This window comes from Pleurodeles waltl, chromosome 3_2 (assembly GCF_031143425.1).
Source record: "Pleurodeles waltl isolate 20211129_DDA chromosome 3_2, aPleWal1.hap1.20221129, whole genome shotgun sequence".
NCBI classification, from domain to species: Eukaryota; Metazoa; Chordata; class Amphibia; order Caudata; family Salamandridae; genus Pleurodeles; species Pleurodeles waltl.
This window is the reverse complement of record NC_090441.1, coordinates 174,907,604-174,931,206: the sequence shown is the minus strand read 5'-3', so window position 1 is coordinate 174,931,206 and position 23,603 is coordinate 174,907,604. Positions and strand designations below refer to the sequence as shown.

The following is a 23,603-nucleotide window of genomic DNA, read 5'->3' as shown; positions in this document are numbered from 1 at the left end:
CAGCTTTGCTGATCCTGGTGCTCACACATTAGCTTCCCAAGAGGATTGCCATCCAGACAACAGGCAGACCCTTGCTATCCTATCCAGGTATGGGGTAGGGTTACTCCCTTAGATCGGGCCAGGCAGAAGGGTTACCACCGCTATGTTCTCAGATCCAGTCATAGGATATCTTTAGGCTATTTAGAATCATACTAAATGGTGTTATTGTTTATGTTCTTTGCACTGGTCATAATAATGATTACCAAATTATGTTTCATCTGTCTTATTATTGCAGGCCATGTTTTATATACTAGGGTGCAATTGCTTCAATACATGCACATAAGTCCAGTTTGTATCTCGTGTCCTGCCTTTGCATGTGTAAATCCCTGAGTAACTGAGTGAACGGGGTATTTTCTGTTTCCACTACTTCCCTGAGGAGTCAGAGTGTCAGGTTTAGGTTGCCAGAAATCAACTTCTCCCTTCCAGGGTTGGAAGAGGCACTGCAGATGAGCCAGGAGTTAGGCTGACAGCTTCCAGGCGGTGTGGGGCTAACTTAGTTTCCAACACTCAGTGGTGCTGCCACCCTTAAACATGCAGACCTACTATCATAATAGAAACCACATGACAGCGTGATAAAAAGAGTATCATTGGGTAACAATAACACTTGAGTGATAAGCAGCAATTTAGTATATGATGAGCACTATGAAAGTGAATATTATATTTTCTGAAAACTGATGTGGTAATTTTATATGTTACTTTAATACAATATAGTATCTTTGTATAGCTCACATAGATTTCACAGCTTTTAGGATCAGATCTGCTACCTCATATGATAATACTTGTATATTCCACAGCATACAGGCGATGCAGTTCTCAATGTCAGGCTGGACCAGGGGTTTTCCAGCTGTGGAGCACTCGTCCCCTGGGGTCCGTTGCTGTACTCCCAGGAGGCGCAAGTGGGACTGCAAGTAAACGTAAATAAAGCTGCCCCGAAAGCGCAACCTTGTTGTCTTCATTTATATGCAGCGGATGGAGTGCCAAAAAGAAGTGTGGAAATTGTAATCCTCGTAACTTACCTTTGTGAATACTGCAAGTTGTAAACTTAGACGTTTGGTCTAAGTTCACCTCTGTGAATCGGGCCAAATGATTTTCTGAGCCTACCCACTGGAAAGAAGGAAGGTGAATGCCATGTCATTGTAGAATACGGGCACACATAACAATGAGTGAATTGTGGGTACTTTGAACACACCATACTGACGATAAAATAGAGTTATATGTCAAGCAGACCATGACAGTACAACTTCTTGCAATGTTTGTACAACAAGACTCATGAAACTGTGCCAATCTCATACATTGTCCTCCATTTTGCAGCTTCCTCTTACAAAGAAGCATTATTTTCTGGCATAAAGTTATCCACATATCACTGCTCAGTAATAGCTTACTTTGTAAACCCCCCATGGTCTCCAACATACAGAATCACCTCCTTTTCAGCAGCCACACTGGCCCCCCACCTCCAGAACTCCAGAAAAACATGTCCCTCATTGTTCATAAACACCACTCACTCACAACCTGCAACTCTTGTCTCCTACCCAAAGGTCTTCAAAGCATCCATGGTTCTGAGGAACAGTTCTCCAAACTTTGTTTGTGCGTGCCTTCTTCTGTGATGCCTCACCTGCAACCCTTTTCAACAGGACCACACACCCCTCTGCTCACCTGATGTATCCCTCGATGCTGCTTTGGCCGCGTAGCTGGTCCTCAATCAGGTACGTGTTGTGCGAGGAGGAGATGAAGTAATGACACAGGGGATGCGTCATGTCCTGGTAGAGCTTGTGGTGCTCGTGGTTGAAGATGGAGCCCTCGTGGGAGCGCAGGTAGGCTAGAAACCCATCAATGCTCATGGCGCGAAGCTTCCTGGCTGCAAACAAATGACATGGCAGTGACCGTGAGCCAGATCAGCATAAAGGTGCCCCAGCTACACAAGGCTCCCAGGTTTAGAGCTGTATCAGATTCCTAGTGCTGGAATAACAGGATTAATGCTACTGATGAAGATGCTCCTGTAAAAAACTGCATCAGGAGTCGAATATTAAGAGCTGTATCAAGTTCATAATCCTAGGGTAGCATCTTTGAGACTTATTGACAAAGCTGTATGGGTGCCTTGTATCAGAACTGTACCAGGGTCCTGGTATTAGAGTTGTATCAGGTCCTCAGTATAATATCTGTCTCAGGGTCCTAGGATCAGAGCTGTACCAGGGTCCCAGTATTAGAGCTGTATCAAGCTCCTAATACTGGAATAGCAGGATGAGGCTGCGGATGAAGCTGTATGGATGACCCTCTATTAAACCTGTATTAGGGTTCAAGTATTAAGAGCTGTATCAGGGTCCTAATATTAGGGTAGCATGATTCAGACTTATTGACAAAGCTGCATGGGTGCCTTGTATTAGAGCTGCATCAGGCTCTCAGAATTAGATCTGTATCAGGTATTAGATCTCTTTAAGTTTTCAAATATTAGAGCTGTACCAGGGTTCCAGTGTTAGAGCTGCATCAGGTTCCTCAAACCAGAATAACAAGACTGATGCTCACTGATGAAGCTGCATTAGAACTGCATCAGGGCTCGATTATTAAAGCTGACCCACAGAATTAAAGATGTATTAAGTAAGAAGTATTATTTGACAATGAATAAGAAACATAATAAATAAATTACACTCTTTTTTCTAATCGCTATGACTTGGATCCTGGCCAGCACACCAGAACAACAAAAACCATTAATCAGAAGGCCATTAAAGACTTTAAAAGCAGTGCCTGCAATCTAAATATATAATATGTGCCAAAACCCAAGTGTAATACACATTAATCTAAATCTGGTGCTGGCCTTGGCAGCAGAACTACATTAGTAACAAAGCAGACCCACGCCACCTCTTGGAGATTGTAAGGCGGTATTCTACAAGCTGGCATGCCCATCTTTTTACAAAGCGTCGTAGCCACATCCTCCATTCGTTTTTTAACTTTGGGCAGGGTCATTACACAGGGGCGGCTCCTCCACAATAGCAAAGGAGCGTCATCCCCAAGGCTCAGAACCAGCAGCTGAAAAATAAAATGATATTTCATTATTGTTTTATTTTTCAGCTGCTGGCTCAACCAGCGTATGCAGGCAGGGGTGGGACTGGGACATTCGAGGGGGGAGGTGGTGTGGAGTGAGTGCACCTAAGTGCGCATGTCAGTTTGGCAGGCCGTCTTAGCCTGGCCAAACTGGCGTGCACTTAGGTTTCTCCAACCCGTCTGTGTTGCACAGCCGGTTGGAGAAACTGCACAGACTCCAGTGCACTGTCTGAGCGGCAGACCAAGCCACTCAGACCAATCCTGACGCTGCTCTTATGCTAGGTATAGCATGACAGCAGCACCAGGATTGTATGGGAAGCCTGTGCTGGTGTCCCAGGGATTGCTGGGACATGATCAGGAGAGCAGAGGAGCGAGACGGCCATGATCCTGTGGCAGCCGCAGGACAGGCACGTTAAAAAAAAAAATCTTAAATATTTACCCCGTCCCTGTCATCCACCCCTCCCTCCTGCCCCCAGCATTCAAAGACAGCTTTGTAGTCTATGAAGCATGTGTATAATAAACTATTATTGGCGAGGCTAGAATTATGGCTTATCCCAGAGAGTGCCTGGATTTAATCTGTGTTGCTGCAACTGGCCCAAAAACCAGTCCGACAACCTGAAGGCAGTTTCCTCTCTTCAATCCAATCTTCTAGTTTGCCAAAGAGAATTCTGAAATCTTCTTCTATCAATCAAGCAAAGTCATCAGATTATAGTTTAGAGACTAGACAACTGCAGAATGGAACCCTCCAAGAACCAGAAATATCTGCTGCTTGATGGCACTTAATGTGCAAAGGACAAAGCCACTAGCCCAAACATCTGGATCTTCTGTAAACAAAGCAGCTGGAAGGCCTTTGGGACACAGGGACCCTTCTGCTCTACATCACTTAAGTATATATTACACTCTATTAACAATAATTGTCAAGCCTGCCTCTCTTATACCTCATAACTTGGATGGGATGTGCTAATTCAAATCCCTCGACTTGTGAAAATGGCCTTTTGTTGAAGAGCACAGCTGATGCTATCTGCATGGACCAGGCGAGTCTAGTAGAAACAATCGGCTTAAGTTTAGTTTACTATGCTTAAATCCACATATATGTACCTTGGCAATATATATCTTCAACATATGTAGATGTGGGGGTAGTGAATCTATACATACGTATATTTTGTTCTTGGAACTTATATTTTGGCACCACCAAATGTTTGCACAAGATATTCTGACACATTACCCTCTGTACATTGTTCAGGCTAGAAATGCTTAATTTACAAATAAATGCATCTACAAGACAGTCGAGTGAAATACTGTCCAAAATAAGATACAGTGAGGTAGTTTTAAGCACTCAAGAGAAAGGGTCCACTACCCTTACAAAAAAGAGGTGAAGGATATGTCCCAGGAAGGTGTCTCCGGTTCACTTAGTTTGTGTTGCAAAATTCTGCAAGAAAAGACAGGGTGGCTGGGCCTTCATGATCAGAGCAGCCCCCCTCTGGAACAAGCTCCCTGCCATTCTAAGGTCCCTTACAGAGTTACTTCCATTTAGAAAGGGCATGAAAACTTGGCTCTTCCTGGTACAACCCTAGGTCTAGAGCTACCCTCCTGCAAACAATATAAAAACAGTATACACTTGTCTATACACACGCTTTTCCGCACCAGGAATCTTGTTAGGTGAGAGTGCACTTTATATATGTTTTAAATGAGTAATAAAAGATCTCTGTAGTGGTACAGCAGGGGAAGATGCAGATTAGGATCGTGGCACACCATCAGAAGATCGGGGCTTTGAAATACCAGTGGGTGCAGGTTGGGATAAGAATGTGCTACAGGCTTGGCAGCAGCTCCTTTCTTGTCTGCTAGTTCTGCTAGGTGCAACTTCTCTTTGAAATACCTCTGCAGGTTCTAGATTTACCCAATGTCAAGCAGAGGTAGACAGAGAGAGCGAGAAATAGCTATGGCAAGAGTTAGAGAGAGAAAAGGAAGTAATGACGTGCAGTTTGATCTCCTACCAGTCTCAGACGGCTCATATCTGGCGATAAGGTCCATGGCATGCTCTTGGACATGGTCCTTCTCTAGTTGCTCGTGCTTGAGAAAGTCCACAAACTCCAGCAGTGTCAGTTTCTTCCCATCCTTGGAGAACTCCTTGAAGATCTTCAGGACATCATCCCGCTGGGTCAGAGCTTTATAGAACGAGACAAACTCCTCCCCTTCCAGAGTTCCAGTGAGAGATTTGTCCGCCATCTGTAAGTGGTATGAAAGAGAAACAAACACAGTTAAGGAAAAAGGCACAGAAGCACAATGATCCTTCCAGATGTAGAGACTTCTGGTTCTCCTCCTACCTTTCCAACCAACACCAGTTTGTTCACATGGGTGCCTCCATGTCCCAAAAGATCCCTATCACCTGCGGAGTCCCCCAGGGCTCCAAATCTCAAACTTTACTCAGCAAAATGCCATAAACGTTACAGTTAATATATACAGTAAGCCACTCAACAACAATACACAGTCAGGATGTAATACATGCATACATACTTGTAGAATGCGTAAAAATGAATTCTTATATCAAAAACAACTCATTCAAAAATAGATATACAAAACAGTATATGGAATGTTCGTCAGCTTGTCCAAAGACAAACTGGAATCATCTTTTCGGGTGCATATCTTTCCCTAACTGCAAAAGCAGCATGTGACAAGTTAAAACCTGCAGAGCCGGTTTCTGCAGATTTCCACTATACCTGATGTTGCATTGTATGGGATATTTCCATTTCTAGTGACATATAGAAATACTTAACAGCAGTGCATAGGGATAAAGTGTGACATAACAATCTGTGTATAAGGTACAAAGTTCAGTGTTGCAATAACTTACATTCACTGGTCGTGTTTAAAAAATGATTTATACTGACCCTATATTCCATAGTTAAAGTCTCGAGTCGGATGCTACCATGGGCATTGGCTATTGGGCATTGATTCAAGGACAGTAGACAGAACACCAGCCAGTTCATATTGCATATTAGCAGTCGAGCCCCAACAGCATTCCTGCTGAAGGACTCAAGTGCTGATTAGTTCTGTTTATCTGACCAGTAGGAATTATACGTCCACTTCATCTAAAGTCTGTGAAAAGCCCCTGGAGCAGATGGACTACAAAAAAGGGACATAACCTGATCATTAAACCAAAAAACTATTTTCAGGTCTGCTATGTAAACAATAAGGTTCATGCACCACTCTTTTAAAGCAATCGTACTATCCGCTGTCAACTTCAACCTCCATATGGAGCACCTTGGTGCTCTACTCACAGATACCAGCATCAAGATTCACCCCTTTGCGGATGATACACAACTCTACCTGCCAGTCTCCTCTTCTTCAGACATCCAAGTCCTCAAACACTGTCTGCACACCAGCCAGACCTAGGTGTTTAGTACCTATCAGAAGCTCAACTCAGCCAAGGCAGAAGTTTTTGCTATTTACCAAGAAAAACAGACAAAAAACAGAACAAACCTACTCAATCTCATGAACTTTGACGGCTTTCATTCCCAACCTTCAGTGATTACCAAGTCCCTTGGACTCACCCTGGACACCAATCTCACCCTGAAGGAACACACTGCCAAGAAAACAAAGACAGCCAGGTACCAGCTCTCTCTCATATATATGTATTATGTCTGTATATAGGTATGCATGTATGTATGTATATATAATTGTATATGCATTTCTATAACGCGAAGCTCACCAAAAGGTAGTAGAGCACTGAAAAGGGTCAAAGACAACCAGCAAGTGAGTGAGTGATAAGAGAGTAGCAGGGCTATGGAACGTTAATGCATGTTGTAGTGTCCTGTAAAGAGGTGAGTCTTCAAATCCTTCCTAAATTGGAGCAGCGTTGGGGATGTCCTGATGGAGACAGGTTGTTGTTCCAGATCCTAGATATGTGGATGTTGTTCCGGATCATTCTAAAGAAAGTGAAACACATTCTTCCAGAGAGCAACTTCATAACTGCTGTTCAAGCGCTCATACTCTTGCATCTGTATGATGGTAACATCCTACTCCAAAGAGTCCCAGACTCCACACTGGCACCCCTTAAAGGCATTCTTCTCGCTACACCTTATATCCAGGGCCTGAAGGAATATAACTATGATCACATCACTCTCATTCTGGAGGCACTCAATTGGCTCCCTTTGCTAGACCACACCATCTTCAAACTCAGCAGCATCATTTACAAACTATAATATTGCTAGAGTTTGATCCTAAAAGGCCTCCTAGGGAGGGATCCATAAATAAAACAAGGCAAAAGAGAACCCCTAATGGCCATACATCAAATATTGATTTTAAAGGGATATTACACAAAAACATTAATCATATGTAACACAGAAATGGTTTCAAAATATTTTGTATTATTTCATAATTATTCAACTTAGCACTGTCATAAAGAGAATCATTCAATATCGAAACATATTCCACAAGATACCTAGACTAGACAAGTCAAAGGATAATCATATGCACCATGGATCTAAACACATGAATGTCGCTTATCAAATGCAAAACAAAAGGACAAAGACAAATGAACATAAGTGAAACAAAATATAGATAATACATCCGTCACTTAGAGGCTATTTGTAAATTAAAAAATAGGTCCACAAGTTCTAAGCACAACAACGTAAAGCAGCACAAAGCTTAAGAGGTCACACATGGTCCCTGAGTATGCCCATGGGGACCCAAATCTGAAATGCCTCCAAAGATCAGATCCTTGCCTGCCATTCGCCAAACATCAAAACCAGTCTCCCCTTTGAGTACAAAACAATTGACCCTAAAACGTGGATTACTATTGGGGGGCACAAGATAAACATGTTCCAACCTATGAACAGCAAGGTTTCCCTGTCACTTAACTCTGCTTGAATCTTATTTTCTTTCCTTCACATGATGCATCATTCGGACTGTTTAGATTTTGCACTGTTACCAACAACTGCAATATTTTGATGGGAGGAACTCCACCTCCCTTGTCCTTAATTCCAAATAGTGCAGTGTCTTCAATTAGTAACTCACTGTAAACAGCATGTTTAGTGTAACCCGGATGCCCGGTATTTAAACTTTGTTTTGTTGTTTAGTGTGCTGCTATTTCATCTGCATGACTGCCAACGTTCACTCCTGAAGTTACCCAAGAGAGTAAAGGGGGGGTGGGAGGCCATCTTTCTGTCACAGAACAAGGTCTTCTTTTCCTGGTTTCTAGGGAATACTTCCTTAACCTCCTTGTCTCTGCAGCTAAAAGGCCCTTAAAGAAAGGCCTGGGATCAGGAGCTAATACCAAAGACAGGAGTTAATGCTGAAAATGTTGAACTGCACACATTTCCAGACTATTGCATCAACGGTTATTACTTAAGTACATGGTCTTTGCAGATATTCTGGAGTATCGGTACATCATGTATATTGAGGAATTCTTACACATTAAAGTAGCAACTAACAACATTACGTACAAATGCATTACGGTTTTGCATAAATACCGTGACAGTGTTTTGCAATTTTTTCCATGCATTGTAGGACATTGTGCTGTGGAGCTTCTGCATTAATGCACTGAGAACTGAGCACCAAGGACCGTACGGCACATCATCACTGGCTCTGGTTTATGCTGGTTAGTCTATAGTCTCAAGCAAACATGGGGGTATATTTACAAGAAATTGACGCATCATAGACGATGCACCACTTTTCTTGCGCCCCCCCCTACCAGCACTAACGACACAACGGTTGCGCCGTATTTACAATACGGCGCACTATGGCGGTCGTTAGCACAATAGTGTCAAATAGTTTTACATTATTGTGGGTCCTTGCTACACTACCCTAGAAATTGTTGATGCTAGTGCAGCAAAGCACAGGGAGGCCCATTGAATATAATGGGTGCGTAATTTTAACGCCTGCTCTGAGCAGGCGTTAAAAATGACACAAAAAAGTCACACTTTTTCGGGCCTCCCTGCACCAGAACGCCCCCCTTGCACATCATGCCCTACACAGGAATAATGTGGCGCAAGGGTACGCAAAGTGGAGCAATGCAAGCATTGCACCACTTTGTAAATATGGTGAAGCAGAAAAGCCAACTTAGCACTGCCTTAGTGTAAAGAAATAAGGCCATGGCTGCGCTAAGGTGGCGCAGGGAGCATGAAAATATGCCCCATTGTTGCTTATTATGCAATACCCTATTCCAGCCTGACAGCCAATGAGCCTGGTAGTGTGGGCGCCTGATCGTCTTCACACCACCTACTCTTCAGTCCATCTCCTGTTTGGTGACCCTCATAACGTGAAATGCTATAGTGCAGTACTGGGCTGGTGGTACTGAAAGGGTCTACTTGGGACCATCAGTTGATACTTGTCCAGAGAAAAAGATGTGAGATCCAATAAAGTCAGAATTCTATTGAGACTGGCCACCCAAGTGCATGCCTGGCACTTAGTAAGAGTTCAAATTGCTAATGGCAAAGTCTGGTGCATTCCATACCAGCATGGAAGGCTCTATCTTCTAACACAAACATTAGAGTACATGTGCAATAAAATAAACAGGAATATAATTGTGATAGTTAGTAGTCTTGATATTGGTTAAGCCTCCCTACCACAGAAGGACATCTCATGCACCTGGAAGAGCCGATAGGCGTGCTGCTCATTCATGTCCACATTCATCATCTTCAGAAGATGTCGAACCTCTCTGAAGTTTATCCGCCCATCCTTGTTCATATCAGCCTTCTTGAACCAGTCCCAGATCCACCTGGAGCAGCTGTTAAGGAGAACTATTGCTACAAGACATGTGTGGGGTTTCCCATATCACCGTTCACTAGATGGGCGCCCACCATTCCTATGCTGTTCCTTGATAAAGAATGACATTGGCTTGTCAGAAGCATTTCGGATCAGCATAGAGATATATACAAAGCCAAACTTTCAGGCTAATCGAACCTGACCATGCTTTGGCTCTATACTGGACAGGTTATTCTACTGAGAGATCCTGACCTAAGGCGTTTCAGTGAAAACAATTCTACAAATTACTTTTGTCTAAAACCAGTAAATTAAAAAATGTAATACCATTCTTTGGCTAGGCAAATTACTCTTACATTAATATGTAATACAATATAATTTAGTTATTAGTACAGTGCTTTTTCATTTCTACTTCTTTAAAAATGTTTTCTCTTAACATGAAAATAAATCCTTACAGTTTTTAAGCAGATTTGTTTTTCTTACAGTGGTCATCTACCAAAAGACATAATATTGCATAGCCTTCCACCAAATGATGACATTACATAATGAATAGTCCACACCACACGAAATGGTGTGGCTACTGCTGGGAATTATCAAACACCTATTTAAGTCATTGCAGCCAAGGACATTCTGTTATTTTTAGATTGATATGGACGACAGACCATACAGTATTCATTTCTCTGAGATAATTACCTGACTCATGTATTTAGTATATGCTTATTGCATAAATATTATAAGACAGGTCTAGGGTGAGTTTATAGCATGCTTTGAGCATGATTAATTTGTGTGCTGTGACAAAATATTTACCTTACGAGTACTACAAGTCCTAGACTGTGAAACATTTTTTATCCATTTTTTCAGGGTCTACAAGTCGATGTGTAATCCGACTGGGGATCATTTGTGGTGATGCAGGCAATGCAGGTATTAAGTGGAGATGGAAAGCGGTCCTAAAGCCCCCGCTCTGCTCATAGCTTCGGGCTAGTCCCACCCCAAGGATACTGATCCATGATCTCCTTCTGGTCCATGCTCGTGACAGCCTTGATCAGTGTGCGGAGACCATTGACCCAGACCTGTGCTTCCTCTGCAGTGTTGGCCACCAGGTCAAGGTTGCCTTTGCGGCCTCGGAAGACAATGGTGAAGCATCGTTCAGGGGGGAACTCTTCAGCAATGCTCTGCAGGACCTCAGACTGGTGACCCTCACGGATGGCTTCGATATCACTGATGGAAACTGTTGTAGAAGAGAGTGGAAAGGAAAGAACCCATTATGTTACAATGTCACTGGATGAGGAGATCTTGTGCAGAGCCACCCTAGAATCCTAAGGGCACTTACCTTGTGCTCTACACAGCCCATTTTTAGATTCCATTCCAATATTTCTATCTCAAACAATAAAATCAGGTTGACTGGGGAGGACACTGGGAAAAAGATACCATTCTGTGTTGATGCTGAATGTGATGCAACCATGGTACCATCCTCGAGACATTCTTCAAAGTTACTTACTAGATACAGAATTAGTAAGCCAACAATGCACAGATGCAGCTATATGAACTTCAGATAAAGACCGCTAAGACCATGCCTGCTGTGACAGCATAAATGATGTTTAATCTGCAACAGTGACATTTACTCCTCAGCATAAACTATGATTTACAGTACAGTTAAACAATAGGGAATTGCAGGTTGAACAATGTTTTTGCATACTGAATAATGTGAAACATGAAATATGTAGAACCCCTCAACCAGCTGTGGTTCAATAATATGAACTGCATTGTACATCTTCTAGCATATCCTATAAACTCCATCATACATCTTCCACCAAATCCCTGGGCTTTTTCCCTCACTTCTGTCTATTCTTAAAGAACCATATCAAGAAAAAAAAAACATAAAAAAACAGCATGCTGCAATAACTGCAAAAACAATACTTTCCTCAGTTCTGCGAACTTACAGTCCACAGTCCTAGCCCTTGCCTTTTTACAAATAAACAGAGATGACGGAGTACTCATGGATCTCCAGAGTCTTCAAGGACTGTCTGTAATATGCGAAAAGCCTCTAGTACCCCATGAGTTGGTGAAGACAAGGATTATTGTTTTTTTTTTTCTGTGTTGTAAAATAGCTAAAGGAGTAGCTTTAATTACAAAGCCAGTCATGTGGGGTCAAGCCCCGAAAGCGGTCCCAGGATGCTTGTTTCCAATCCAGGGAGGACTTGGCCTGGCAGTTCAGGACTGTTCCCATGGGGAGAAAGTTCAAGACTGATTTGTATATGGCTGGGTCCAAATTGGAATGGCATGAGTAGCAGAAAAACGACAGATTTAGGCACATATCTCAATACTGGGGGTGAAAGTTAGACATTTCTCAGCATTCCATCCATCATTTGTTTTTTTTTGCATTTGTACCCCTAAGTACGCCCAGATGTGGGTCCTGTGCTCCCCATACCAATGGAGTCAAGCTAGCTTAGCTGATGAGGGGTGATATCATTAAACGGGTCCCATGATGCTTGTTTCCAGTCCACGAAGGACCTGGCTTGGCAGTTCAGGCTGGACTGTTCCAAGCAGGAGCAGGGTAAAGACTGATTTGCATATGGCTGGTGCCAAACTAGAATGGCACGAGTAGCAAAAAACAATGGATTTAAACCAAGATTTCTTTACTGGGGGTGAATGTTTGACACTGTTCAGCATTCCGGCCAATGCTTCAGAAAGGCTAATGACAGCCAGGTGCACTGATCTTACACTCCATTGTTTCTTAGTTTTGCATACTCTTGCTGGAACCAGCACTACTGCTACTTGTTGTGAGAGCTATCACCTTACACAAAGGATGTGTGTCTGAGAGCAAGAAAATTTGATTTGAAAGATAACAAACCCAAACCTGTTCTGAAGCCCAGACATCCACAACCCCTTGACTTGAAAATTGATATAGAAGTGGATTTCAAACTACCCCAGTTGATCACAGTTCCAAGTTCTTCTTGAACAGTGAAGGGAGTGCTGCAGAGAGTACTTGAAGGAATGCTCTATGCCCATGGTGTGTGTCTGCGTGACTCCCAGTCTCCCAAAGGTGAAGGGACATCACCTGAAGTCTGCAACTTGCTGGAAAAGCTGAGTTTCTGCTTGAAGTACCAGATGCCTGCCTGGCTGCTCAGAAAGGGAAGGAGAGAGCCTGACCCTACAAGAAGAGAAGCCCAATGTACTGCCAGAACACCCAGAAGAAGCTGACTCCCCACAGGGAGCGAAGCTGATCCTGACCTGAGATGTGAGGTGGTCTCCTCCGTCTTCCGGTGCAGTTCCTAACGTGCACTGCATATGAAGCAGTGGATCAACTCATTATCACACTGTTGGCATTCATCCCTTGAAGGCCCAGAGCTGCCACCGCCACTAAAAGACCCCATGCATCAGCCTGGAGGCTGCAACTGCCAGAGATGAGCTTCCACTGCAACTACCACAACTGCTGAAGAAGAGCACCTGCTTCCATTAGCCCCAGGGGACAAGATGGTCCACCCGACCACTGTTCAGCCCAGGTGGACTAGGGATGGATGCAACCACCATTTGCTGTTCCCCCATCACTGATGCTGAAGCCTTAGATTGCAAAGTCACTGACTGCAATGGCCAGCACAACTAAACCTCCATCACATTGAGCAGGTAGCATGGGGATGTGTCTGTATGAACTGAGATGGGCCAGGAAATTTGCTGCTGGAACACCAGTCATTGCCAATATGAACTTGACGGGCCTTTAAGGGTATTGAACAGACTCACGAGTTAACATTTTGGGCTACATTTAAATTTAATTTAGGTTGTGCTTACTAACCCTGATGAAGCATCTGTTCCTAGTCCATGCAGTAGCAATACCTGTGCTTGGGGTTACCATACGTGGAGGGATACTCCCTGGAGAGAGGTTGGGGAGAAGGCACCTTATATGATAACAATATTTCACTAGACCCTGTAGGGAAAATGCAACCCTAACTGTATACCTAAGACACCACTGGAGTGTATAGTGTTTCGTTGCGCTAAAATATTAATTAATGTACTTCTTTTAACAAAAAAGATAAGCACTGGACAATACAATATAGTACTGTGTCTGTTCGATTGTTTAGTTCTGAGCTCTTGCCTTCCACACTGCCTCCCTGAGAAGTCTTCGACCTCTCACTCTCGTCGGCTGAGAGTCAAGAGTGGAAAGGACACCCTCGGTCCAGTTTACAGAGCCACAGTGGGAGGAACCCCAAGACACCAGGGGTAATTCACTTCAGCACTACGGTTGTAACCCAGTATTCCCTGTGTGTCCTGTAGCACCCAAAGGGGTCTGGCAGGCACACAGATGGGAAGAGTGAACAGGGCAAGTAATGGAGAAAAGGAGAAAGGATGGAGGAGAACCCAGAAAGTGAGAATTACAGAGAGAAAAGGAAGAAGAGAGAGACAAAGAGAGAAATAGAATGAGGGAGAAATACAGAGAGAACATAAAGCCAGGAAGAGAGGGATTAGGCTAGAGAAGAAACAAAGAGTTTAAGGTTACAGAAATAAGAAAAGAGAGAAAGTGATATTTAAAGAGGGGACATTAAGGTAATACATAATCCATTAACCTAAAGGGCTTTCACACGTCTACGTAGACTTATGATGCATCAAAAGTAAAAATCACAGGTAAGATCTCGAGCGAGAGTAGTATTCGCACAAGGAGGACGCTTATATATCTTGAGGTAGGGTAGATTTAATATGAACTAACCTGAAACAAACCCTTTCAGAAAACAACACCTATTCAATGCAAAAATCAGCTACCCTCAATCACCACTTCATTAACAGAACTCCTCACCACGAGTCCCAATGTAACCCCTGCAAGCACCACTTTTGACCAGCCACACACACACACCTGGTAGTCCTTCGAAACTCTGGGTATCAGCTCACTTATCATCATCAGCTCACTGAAAGCCACCACCTAAGATGAAGGTGCAACACCCAGGACCAAATTGCACATCAAGGGCAAGATGTACTAAGGGGCACGTAGCACACAGTGGGTGCAAACTGCACATTGACACTTTGCGACTTGCCTGTAATTTTGCGATGCAACCTGTGCATTGACAGATCACATCACAAGATTCACATTCGCAGGGTGTCGTGGAATGACCCACCTAATGGATATTAATTAGGCAGATTGATACTTGTGACCTTCTGTGATTGGGTTTGAACATAGGGATGGTGACGTGCAAGGAACAGGAGAAAATCATTGACGCCTTTGCATTCCCAAACATGAAACATCTTTTTAAAGCAGCCCATGTCCCTTAAAGCTCCCTACCTAGGCTGGTCACCAGATCACTGGCTACCAGGGGAGCTTGCTGCGTAGGATATATATCTTACGACTAGCTACCAGGGGAGCTCACTGCATAGGCTATATATCTTACGACTAGCTACCAGGGAAGCTTGCTGCATAGGGTGTACATCCTCCCACTGGTTACCAGGGGAGCTCACAGTGTGGGCTGTGCATCTTACCACTGGCTATCAGGGGAGCTCACTGTGTGGGCTGTGCATCTTACCACTGGCTATCAGGGGCTATCAGGGGAGCTCACTGTGTAAGCTGTGCATATTGCCACTGGCTATCAGGGGAGCTCACTGTGAAGGCTGTGCATATTGCCCCTGGCTATCAGGGGAGCTCACTGTGTAAGCTGTTCATATTGCCACTGGCTTTCAGGGGAGCTCACTGTGTAGGCTGTGCTTATTGCCACTGGCTATCATGGGAGCTCACTGTGTAGGCTGTGCATATTGCCACTGGTTACCACGGGAGATCGCTTTGTAGGCTGTACATTTTCCCATTGGTGATCGGGGAGCTCACTGCGTAGGCTGCACATCTTACTACTAGCTACCAGGGGAGCTCGCTGCATGGGCTGTGCGTCTTCCCACTGGTTACCAGGGAAGCTTGCTGCATAGGCTGTACATCTTTCCACTGGTTACCAGGGGAGCTCACAGAGTAGTCTGCACATCTTACTACAGGTTACTAGGGGAGCTCCCTGCATACACTGTACATCTTTCCACTGGCTACCAGAGGAACTCACCGCTTAGGCTGTACATCTTACCACAGGGCACCAGGGGAGCTTGCTGCGTAGGCTATATCTCTTACGACTAGCTACCAGGGGAGCTCGCTGCATAGGGTGTACATCTTCCCACTGGCTACCAGGGAAGCTCGCTGCGTAGGGTGTACATCTTCCCACTGGCTACCAGGGGAGCTCGCTGCGTAGGCTATATATCCTACAACTAGCTACCAGGGGAGCTCGCTGAATAGGCTGTGCGTCTTCCCACTGGTTACTAGGAAAGTTCGCTGAGTAGGCTGGACATCTTCCCACTGATTACCAGGGGAGCTAGCTGCATAGGCTGTACATCTTTCCACTGGTTACCAGGGGAGCTCACAGAGTAGTCTGCACATCTTACCACAGGTTACTAGGGGAGCTCGCTGCATAGACTGTACATCTTTCCACTGGCTACCAGGGGAGCTCACCGCTTAGGCTGTACATCTTACCACAGGGCACCAGGGGAGCTTGCTGCGTAGGCTATATCTCTTACGACTAGCTACCAGGGGAGCTTGCTGCGTAGGCTGTACATTTCCCCACTGGTTACCAGGGAAGCTCGCTGCATAGACTGTACATTTTCCCATTGGTTACCAGGGGAGCTCACTGTATAGGCAGCACATTAGTGGTTGACTGGTTACCAGGGTAGCTCACTGCGTAGACTGTACATCTTACCTCTGTTTGCCAGGGGAGCTTGCAGGATAGGCTGTACATCTTACCTCTGTTTACCAGGGGAGCTCGCTGCATTGGCTGTTCATTTTGCCACTGGTTACCAGGTGAGCTCGCTGCGCAGGCTGTACATCTTACCACTGATTACCAGGTGAGCTCGCTGCACAGGATCTACATCTTACCACTGGTTACCAGGTGAGCTCGCTGCGTAGGCTGTACATCTTCCCATTGGCTACCAGTGGCCGTGATGGGAGCTCGCTCCACAGGCTGTGCATTTTCCCATTGGTTACCAGGTGAGCTCACTGCTTTGGCTGTACGTTTTCCCACTGGTTACTAGGGAAGGTCAATGTGTAGGATGTACACCTTCCCACTGGTTACCAGGGGAGCTCACTATGTGGGCTGGACAGCTTCCCATTGGTTACCGGGGAATCGTGCTGCGTGGGCTGTACATCCTCCCACTGGTTACCAGGGGAGCTCACTGGTAACCAGCTGTACGTCTTCCCACTGGTCACCAGGGGATCCCACTGCGTAGAATGTGCATCTTCCCATTGGCTACCAGTGGCCGTGATGGGAGCTCTCTGAGTAGGCTGACTCCTTGCTCTAGCTATAAGAGAAGCTTGCTAAGTAGACCGGATGGCTCACACCACTGGCTGCAAGACTTGCTTACAGCAATGGGTGGACACCATATGATTGCCCACGGCGGGAACTCTCTGTGTTGGCTGGACACCTTACCATTCACTGCAAAGGGAGCTCGCTGCTCATGTAGTTCTGTCAAGCCATTTTGCATCCTTGAGGGCAGTGCTTTTACTTTTCAAGCAGTGCATCTTTTTCATTTTTTGCCCCTTTTATGCTGACATCCACAAAACCTTGCTGGTCCAACTTTTCAAGCAGGCTGTGTACATGTGCCCTTTACATATAATAGACAGGTAATGGTCGTGCCCAGTTTACTGGTGCATAACTCTTGCAGTGGGCTCGAGGGTGTGGATGGAGTTTTGGAAACCACTGTAGGATCTTGTTTTATTAACATCGCTTGGCTGACAACCATGATTCTACTTTAAAAAAAAACATATATCAAATTTCTGTTCACACGTGGGTCAGAAATTGTGCACTGATTCAATACCAATTGCACGAGATTTACTAGGTGCCCAATTTCCACCCAATTACCGTTTTCGCACCCCAGAAAGTGGTATTACATACTAACATCACGTTATTCCCCATTCGGAGCTATGCAAACAGCACGTGCGCTGTCGGTCTGCCTGATTTACAGCGTTTGCATTGGTGTAATTCGACCCGGCAAAAATAATGAGATATTTGCACCCAGATTAGAATACTATGGGGCACATTTACGAGAAAGTGGTGCACTGGTCCCTGATGGGGCACTTTTCTTGTACCCCTTTTTTCCCCCTCAAGACACCATGGTTGTGCCGTATTTACAATGCGGCGCACCACGGCAGTCGTTACCACAACAGCGTCAACATTTTTGACGCTGCTGCGGCGCTTTGCTGCAATAGAGCCAAAAAGTTTAGCGCTAATGCAGCAAAGCACAGGGAGGCCCCATGGATTATTATGGGTGCGTCACTTTAATACCGGCCCTGAGTAGGCGTTAAAAATGATGGAAAAAATGGCGCAATGTAATCTTGTAGATTTCACTGCACTATTTTTTCTGGCCTCCCAGCACCGGAACGCCCTCCTTGCATACATTATGCCTGACGCAGGAATAATGTGGCACAAGGGGTTGCAAAGTGGTGCAATGAATGCATTGCGCCATTTTGTAAATATGGCTCGGGGGAATGGCCACCTTAACACCGCCTTAGCATCAAAGAAATGATGCTGAGGCAGCGTTAAGGCGGTGCAAGGGGCTTGTAAATATGCCCCTATGATTGGTGCAAATGGAGGCTTGCAACCAATATGGTATTACCTCCGCAATCAAAACCGAAGCCTGTACGTCTTATATGCTCTTCAAAAAGATTATTCATAGTTGCAATAGTTTTTTTTACAATAAATGTTAATAAAAGGCATTAATTGTCTTATTCCCCAACACAATACATTTTTTTTAAAAGAACGGTCCTAACAAAACTCATAGGCATCTGACGCACAACCAATTTTACACACATACCAAGTCCGCACTATATAAAATTGTATTAATAAATACTCGTTAAGAAAAGACCAGCTGTTTTATTAATACACATTTACTTATTTAGGGACTTATATACAAGCCCCTGTGTGCCCCCCGGAACGTCGCTTTTAGTGGCAGTCCGGCGGTGCACACTGAAAGGCCTTACTTAGAAAGCCAGGTCAAGCCACCCTGCATGGCTTCTCATGGTCTTGTAGATATGGACTGAGGCAATGCAGCGCTAGTCGTTGTGTTGCCTCGCCCTGCGACAGGGAGGCGTTCCATGGGTATTCCCGCGTAACACCCATGGCATTCGACACCTTCCCAGACTTACGAAATTTCATAAACCTGGGAATGTGTCAAAAGCCTACGCCTCCCCACGGGAGGCGTAACGGAGGCACAGGGAGGAGAAATACTGCTATTTCTCCTCGCCTTTTCTTTTTCTATGTGTGCTGCATTCTGCAGCACACATTGGAAGAGGAAAACGCCTCTTATGATTGTTTTTGTGGTGGTTCCAGCACTAAAACAATCAGCCTTACAACACAGACACCCCTGCACCGTGGTTCAAGGGTGCCCGCATTGGTGCACGACAGTCAATTGACAGTCAATTGTATGCCAGTGCAGGGGGAAAGGACAGGACTGTGATGTATCTAATAGATACAGCGCACTCCTGCCCTTTTCCTATGACACAGGGCAGTGCAGCGCAGCAAGAATCCATGCGGCACTGCCCTGCGCCAAAACCTTTTATACGAGGCCCTTAATCTCCCTTAAGGCGTGACGAAAGTCCAGACATTTCCCCAAAAAGGGTGAGACCGTAAATTAAATCATTCATGTTGTCATTGATTGCATTGTGAGTGACTTCATGAATGAGATCACTGATTAAGTCACCAGTGACATCAGATGTTTACTTTCCTACTCCCACCATCAGTCCATCAAACTGCTACCCTCACTCTCAATAACTCATTCAGTTACTCAGTTACTCATACTACACTGGATACTACACTCCCTTGCCCACACATCCACTAACGTTTTTGTTCAGCCACACATTCATTAACTCATACCCTTCCCTCACATTAACATCCATGCATAATTGATCCTAGCACTCATTCATCCACTTATTCACCCACCCTCTCTCAGTCAACCCTTCCTGCGCACATCTATGCACACAACTCAAATACTCAACCAGGCCACTAACTCACACATTCATTTACTTACCCAATGGTTTGCTCACTAACACTCCTCTGGTCGTCTGTCCACTCACACATCTATTCATTCTTACACTCACGCAGTCAACCGCCTAAGCAATCACACTCTCGCACTATTAAATACTTCCTCACTGCATCCCAATGCTGAAGAAACGCTCTGCGGCTCCTTCACTTCCCTCCATCTACAACAGACTGATCTCCCTGCTACATTCCCGGCCAAGGTCTAAGAGAAAATCATAAAAAGACACCTCACTGAATATTGGAACCACCACCAACTACTTAACACCACTCTGTCTGGTTTCAGACCCAGCCATAGCACGGAAACTGCCCTCCTGGCTGCCATGGATGACTACTACATGACTCTGGACAGAGGAAATACAGCAGTTCTCATACTCCTGGGCCTCTACGCAGCATCTTACACTGTCTCTCACCCCATCTTCATCCAACGCCTACACGACATTGGAATTCATGGTACACACTCTGATGGATCTGCTCCTTCCTCATTGGAGGGACCCAATCAGTCAACCTGGCACCATACACCTCAGACACCCATGAACTCATCTGCAGAGTTCTGCAAGGGTCCTCCCTCAGCCCAACCCTCTTCAAAGCATACATGATCCCTCTAGCCAGCATCATTCACTCTCAGAATATCAATGTCCTCCCCTACGCCGATGACACGCAACTCATTCTTCCCCTCACGAACAAGACCCCAAGTACCTGGATCAAGTTCAACACCTTTATCTCTGAAATTGGCCGCTGGATGGAGACCAACTGTCTAAACCTGTGCATCAACAAAACTGGAATTGTGATTTTTTGGAAGAGCCCATCTCTGTCGGACTCCACAAACAGAGCCAGAACTGAGCCCCACCACCCATGCCCAGAACCTCAGGATCATCATAAAAAAGCAATCATGAGATGGCCGCGCACGTCAATGCCATCACCGCCTCATGCTTCCATACCCTGAAGATGCGGAGAAAGATTTTCAAAAGGCTCCAATCAGCACCTGGAAAACTGTCACACACCCCCTGGTCACAAGCTAGAGGAACTATGGGAACACCCTCTGTGCCGGGATCAACAAAAAGCTCACCAGAAGGATGCAGACCATTCATCACTTGATGGCCTGAATCACTCTTGAATTCCCATGCCAAATTCACATCACACCTGAAGGAGCTCCACTGGGTCCTCATACACAAACAAGCACAATTCAAACTCCTCACTCATGCTTTCAAGGCACTATGGGCCAGATGTAGCGAAAATCTGGATTGCAACTGGCAAATTGCGAGTCAGGCTGACTCGCAATTTGCGAGTCGCAATCCAGAATGTAGGATGGTGTCCCTGACACCATCTGCGACTCGCAAGGGGTCGCAAAGGCCCACCTCATTAATATTAATGAGGTGGGTCGCAATTTGCGACCCCCTTGCGAGTGGCGGCTCTCACAGGGATGGTGGCCTGCTGGAGACAGCAGACCACGATGTCTGTGACTGCTTTTAAATAAAGCAGGTTTTTTTTTGTAATGGAGCCCGTTTTCCTTCAAAGAAAACGAGATGCATTACACAACTAAAAAATGAAACGTTTCTGTTTCATTTTTCAGAGCAGACAGTGGTCCATAGGACCACTGCCTGCTCTGCAAAAATGTTTTTCATGCCATTCACAAAGGGGAATGGCCCTTTTGCGAATGGGTTACCATCAGTGTGACACTGGTGGACTGCGATTGCTTTGCGACCACGTTTGCGGTCACAAAACAATACAGCATCGCGCTGCGACTCACAATTAGGAAGGGGAACACCCCTTCCTAATTGTGACTCGCAGTCCCGTTTTGCGAGTCTGTAACCAGGTTACCGACTCACAAAACAGGGATGGGGCATCGCAATGTGCTTTTTGCACGTCGCAAACAGCGAAATTCGCTGTTTGCGACGTACAAAAAAGTTTGTACATCTGCCTCTATATAACTCTGGCCCTGCATACCTCAACAATCACATCCGCTTTCACAAACCATCCAGACACCTCCACTCGCTGGACTTCTACGTTCAAAAATTCCACATATACAGAAAACCAGAATTGGCAACTAAGCTTTCTCCTACATCACTCCGAAAGCATGGAACCACCTGCCACTACACATAAAAGCCTCCTCCTCACTTCTTGAATTACGCATGAAGACCTGGCTCTTTGAGTAGTGCACTAAGCCCTGGGTGTGCCCAGACTCATACCTGCTCAGCACCAAGATACTCCCCTTGGTGATTGTGCGCTCCATAAATCTGCATAAAATAACACTTTACATAACATCTTCCCCTCAGATATTAGTCCTGGTCTGTGACTCCTGCCATGTACTATTGAGTAGCAAGTACTGCAAACAGTAGGGGAACTGTGGACCTTTAGTGTACAAATGTGATACAGTAAAGAAACTGGAAAATATAGGTAAAGGTAATGTTCCAAAATATCATTGGTAACATCACTGATTATGCCATATGTAATTTTGTCAGTGATATTCACTGTGACGGCGTAAGTGAGGCCATGAGGAGGGTATTGAGTTTGAGTAGCGAATCCAAGCTGGTAAATCTTTTGGGTTTTGTGCCATAACCTTGTAGGAAAGTTCCCCTTCTAGAATACCCTGTTCTCCCTTAAACACCCCTAAATTGAGTATTTAGGGGTCCCCCATCACCAGGCCCACAGACTGAACTTAGTGGGAACTGAAGAAGGACATAGAAGAGATGACATGTGAGAACCAAGGACCTGCACAGAAACTAGAACCAAGCCCTGCTTCTTAATCCTTAAACATTGTGAAGGCCTGACTTGCCCTGTGGCTGTGCATCATCCCTTACACTTGCAAGACTGTCAAGCACTTTGACAAACAGCTATTGTCTCTGTTAGAAATGGGGTCTTTGGTTGGCAGTCAGATTACCCCCTGTCCAAGCAAGGACCCTCACTTTAGTCAGGGTAAAGGAGACTCACACTCAGTTAACCCACACTCACCCCCTTGGTAGCTTGGCACGAGCAGTAGGCTCAACTTCAGAAGCAATATGTAAAGTATTTGTACCAACACACACAGTAACTCAGTGAAAACACTACAAAATGACACAACACAGGTTTAGAAAAATAGGTAATATTTATCTAAACAAAAACAAGACCAAAACGACAAAAATCCAACATACACAAGTCAAGTTATGAATTTAAAAAGCAAGAGTCTTAAATCCTTTAGAACACAGTGAGAACTCGGTTAGCGCTCAAAAGTACTTGAGTAGCATCAAAATAACACCACACAGGAGAGTGTGAGTCGGAAAAGGCCAGAGATGCGTCGATTTCTCACCCGCACGCGAGACCGTGCGTGTTCCTTCTCCGATCGAGTTGGCGTGCGTCATTCCTTCTCTCCTGCAAGAGAGCGATGCGTTGATCCACACAGTCGCCTTCGGTCCGGGCAGGCATTGTGTTGTTTTTGTGCACCCAGCGTTGATAATCCGGTCGCACGGTATCACCAAACCGTGCTGCGGGGGGGTTTACAATGTTATCAACCTCCATTAGCGGGTGATGCGCATCGTTTCTCCAGCCACGTTGCGTTGATCTTCCAGCCGCAATGCAGGTGGAGCGTAGATTTCAGCCACAAAGCCAGCGGCACGTTGTTTCTCAGTTGCATCTCAGAAGGTGTGTAGAAAATGTCCCCGCACGGCGATCTGTGTGTGGATTTTCAGTCTTTGTCTGCCAGCTTCACCTTTCAAGGGCCCAGGAACTGGATAGGGCACCACTTTGCGGAGCAGGAGTCTCAGCAGAGAGTCCAGGTGCTGGCAGGGGAAGTCTTTGATGGCCCAGAGACTTCAACAA

The 23,603-nt window shown here is 45.2% G+C and overlaps 1 protein-coding gene across 1 annotated transcript in view; it reads right to left on the bottom strand.

The window, feature by feature from the left end:
- Positions 1-23,603, bottom strand: part of PLCD4 (phospholipase C delta 4) — a 147,258-nt gene that overhangs the window by 106,273 nt on the left and 17,382 nt on the right. The window contains exons 2-5 of the mRNA XM_069227276.1: positions 10,774-11,002; positions 9,661-9,790; positions 5,070-5,301; positions 1,693-1,894 (exon numbers count right to left, since the gene is read on the bottom strand). Coding sequence (XP_069083377.1) covers positions 1,693-1,894; positions 5,070-5,301; positions 9,661-9,790; positions 10,774-11,002 — 793 coding nt within the window. The remainder of the gene's footprint in view (positions 1-1,692; positions 1,895-5,069; positions 5,302-9,660; positions 9,791-10,773; positions 11,003-23,603) is intronic.